This window comes from Bombus impatiens, unplaced genomic scaffold (genome assembly GCF_000188095.3).
Source record: "Bombus impatiens unplaced genomic scaffold, BIMP_2.2 scf_0377, whole genome shotgun sequence".
In the NCBI taxonomy this organism is placed as follows: domain Eukaryota; kingdom Metazoa; phylum Arthropoda; class Insecta; order Hymenoptera; family Apidae; genus Bombus; species Bombus impatiens.
In genome coordinates, this window is record NT_176796.1 from 357,440 (window position 1) to 361,314 (window position 3,875).

Genomic DNA, 3,875 nt, shown 5'->3' on the forward strand with positions numbered 1-3,875 from the left:
CCGCTGCCGCCGGCGGAAGCCGGCGAAATGATGGATCTCTTTGCTCTGATACGGGGAACGCTTAAATATTGGCGTAGAATCTACCAGATGTACGAGGAGGAAGTGGCTCTCGGCTATTGTTGGGCGGAGTACTTTCTGCATCACGAGGAAGACGCGACAAACGCCACGATCCCGTCGTCCCAGTCGATCGACCCATCGAATTTTCTACCAGTGGAAAACGACGGTTTCGAAAAAGAGCCCTGGAACCATTGGGGAGTTATCGCGATAGAAAACCGCGGGACGCGTTATCGTAGCAAACGATCTTATGCGATACAGAGTTCTACGAAGAAAGAGGAAATTTTGGACACGTCGAGAAATTCCAAGACAATGTACTCGCGCATAACGCAAAAGTATAAGTCGAGATGGAACGGACTCGAATCGAATTTCACGCGTAATAAGAACAATCGTTGTACGAGTTGCGCGAACTTTCCCAAGAATACAGAAAGGAAACTTGCCGTTTTGACGGCGGACAGCGGCAAAGAAACGCCAAAATCTACGAAGGAGAGAGAAATTTCGAAGACTTGGGAGAAGAAGTTTAGCCCGTGCTCGAAACACACGGAAAACGTAGCGTCCGAATCGAATAACTTGTCCGAATTGAGATCGAATCGGAGATTCGCCGAGGTCTCGAGTAATTTGGCAAATCGTACGAGGATAGGTAGTAGAGGATATCGTCGTAATAAGCGATCCTACGGAAGGCACAATTTTAAGAAGAAAGATGAAATTTCGAAAATCTTAAACAAGCGTGTTCGCGCATCGTCGAAAAACTGGACGCGAACGAACGTGAATTTTCGATCGATCGAATTTCCTATCGATAGGCGAGAATCTAGCTACAGCGAAACGCTGAATTCAACGAGGGAAAAGGAGATTTTGGAGAATATCGGTGCGAGGGACGCGACTCCTATCGAGAAATCTGTACACATAGTTTCAAATGCGAGTCTAGGATCTAGCGTGACAAGGTTCGAGCGGAATAGAAAAAATTCAATTTCTAGATCTACCACGAACAACGGTCCTGCGAACTTTATGAAATCGGTAGCTTCGAAACTAATTTCCAAAGTTTCGCGCAAGAATTCAAAGACTACCGAATGGAACGTTTCCGTTAAAAAGTCCGCGACTTTCGATACGCATTCGGGAACCGGCGAAGCAAAACTAGAAGCAAACGTGAAAACTCGGAATCCTGAGAACGACGATCCCGTAGAGTACGAAAGATTTCCTAGGAATGCACCGCGTCGTGATAGACGTTCCTCCGAAATATCGAACTCCGTAGACGCGAATATCGAGGAAACGTCGAAGATCGCTAGCGATGCCTTTGCTCGAGAACTCGCAAGTTGGAATACACGGTCGAAAACTAGCAGGACGAAGTTTAAATCGAACGAGTTATGCTCGAGTTCCGGATGGAGGGATATCGATCCTGCAACCGATCGGATCGAACAGGCATTTCCCAAAGATACGCAGCACGATTACTCTGCCCTCGCGAACAAACGTTTCATCGAACCGTCGCGCTTGCTTCGAAACTCGAACGTGGACAAATTTTCAAATACATCAAAGAGCAGCATTTTTGAAAGACGAAAGGGAAAAAAACTGACCGTCGAAGACCCAACTTCCGACGTACGTTCGAAAACCAGCAAAGCGAAAGTTTGGCCGAACGAGCGGAGAAACGCTGTTGGCTCTGATTCGAGATCGATAAACTGTGTCTGTCGGAAAGGTATTTGGCTTCCAATCGTCGACCACGTCGAAGGAGTCTCGTTGCTCGTTTCATCTTCGTCGACGAAAGAACAACCAGAGAATCGGGAGGATCGCTCGTCCCCGAGGGAGAAAACGGAGAAGATGGCGCGGATGGACGCGGAATTTGAAAGAACTCGAGCAGAAGGCGATCTTAGCGGAAAGTCGGAGAATCTCCGAGTGGATAGACGCTGTAAACTTCTATTCTCGAAGACGAATCGCGTTACTTCCGGTACGCTCTCGCGACTAGAGCCATCGAAACGATCTCGTTCGTTGCCTCTCGGAGAGATCGCGTCGTTGAATCGGAGATTTAAGAACACCGAGACGAGCGAGCGAGTCGATAATAGTAGGAAACCGAGCGATGTTTTCCGCCTGAGAGAGTTCGGTCCGTCGAATCTCGCGTTTCAAAATACTTGGGACAATTACCAGGGAAATTTACGTCGTAAACGTGACGCAAACGATCGGACAAGAAGCCGGTTCGTTCGGTCTCCGTCGAAAAGCAAACGCGCCTCTTTCTATAACCCGACGACTCTGCGTGAAATTGCGAGATTCGGCGCGAGATACGCGACGTCCAACGACGATGTTTGGACGAACGGCGTCAAAAATCTATCGAGAAGCGAGGAAGGGTGGTTGGAAGGAAACGCGAAAGGCTTGTACGGAACTGGACTCGACGATTCGAAGGAAACGGTATATCGTTCGAAGCGATACCAAGATAGCGGTCTAGCGATAAGCCGCGAATCACCCATTGTCGTCGAAGAAGCTGAAAGCGGTCTCGTTCGCCTAAAATCGGAGAGCAAAAATCGGAAACGGCTGCAAAGTCGAAAAGAATGGAACGCCTGGAAACGATCGTCCACTACGAACGATGATAATCGGTATCGAAGGAACGATCACGGTTACATCGTCGAGACGTCGGTTACCGAACGAACGGGAAAAAAGTCGGCTACTCGACGTCCCGAGGGAGATCCCTCGTTATTTCCCGTCACCTACCGACGATTTATGGGGGATTACGGCAGTCGATCGTCGACGACTAAGGATCAAGGTCGACGATCCTCGATGGCAAAAGTCGAGACACGTGAAACGAATAGAGCGCACGACGCGCTTTTCTATTTTCGCCAAGTGTTTATGGGTTTTTTAAGGACCTTGGGATTCTTCGTGAACGTGGGTAGACAACTGATGGATTACGTGGACTCGAACAGCGTGCTCGCTTGCACCAAGGACTATTTACTGGGCAAGGCTATTCATTGGATAGATTCGTGAAGCGAAGCGAAAGAGAGAAAGAGACAGAGATGGTTTCTTTCGCCGGACTGGCGGAAAGTAGAGCGGGTGCAATTTGGCCGAGCGAATACGGCTTTAGACGTTAGATACGAGGTCGGTAAATGGATTTACTAAGGTGAGTCACGACTGTTTGCTTAATTTAAGTTTTATTTTATAGATCGACCATCTTACTTAGGTAACGTTGTTCGCGCGAATCAAACTTTATCGTACTCTCGGGAAGATGGAACAAGCGTACCGAATTCGATACATCTTCCTTCGAAGAACGAAATACCCGAGTACTTTGCGCATACGTTTTACGACTCACCTTAGTTACGGCGTTTGATTTACCAGGTGCTTCTTTATAAAGGTTAAAACAACGGATAAGTAAGGAATCCGTTACATTACCGTGGTAGTAGCTTTTATCGTACCATGTACGATTGCTGCGTGTGATCGTTGCTCGTTTCTCGATTATATTTAGCGTTAGATTCGTACCAACTCGTACAAATATAGCTTCGTAAAATAACCTGTTACCGGGATCGTTGTATTTATTTGAGAATTGGCCGAATTGTTTTTCTCCGCTTATCGTTGGAAACTTTGACGATTATTCGATCGAGCTCTTGATTCTTAGTACGGATTGTCGATGATCTAACGAAGATAGCTCGTTGGAAGGCTAAAATAATTAGATATCGAACTCTCTGCTCCTCGTTTCTACGTCTACTTATTAATAGTCGAGTGTCTTTATCTTTGTCATAGCGTCAAACGTGTTATTTGTTACGCAATGTTAGACATATTTCTTTAATTTAACTAACAAGTGTGTAATCGAAAGCTAACTTGTAACGTAGGAGACTAAGATTTCTATATTC

The 3,875-nt window shown here is 46.6% G+C and overlaps 1 protein-coding gene across 1 annotated transcript; it reads left to right on the forward strand.

Annotated features, from left to right (window-relative positions):
- Positions 1–6: 6 nt before the first annotated feature.
- On the forward strand, positions 7–3,388 carry LOC117151712. The gene is made up of 2 exons (XM_033320948.1): positions 7–1,235; positions 2,895–3,388. Exons 1-2 carry the CDS (start codon positions 28–30, stop codon positions 3,013–3,015), a joined length of 1,329 nt encoding a protein of 442 aa, XP_033176839.1. The 5' UTR covers positions 7–27; the 3' UTR covers positions 3,016–3,388.
- Positions 3,389–3,875: the final 487 nt, after the last annotated feature.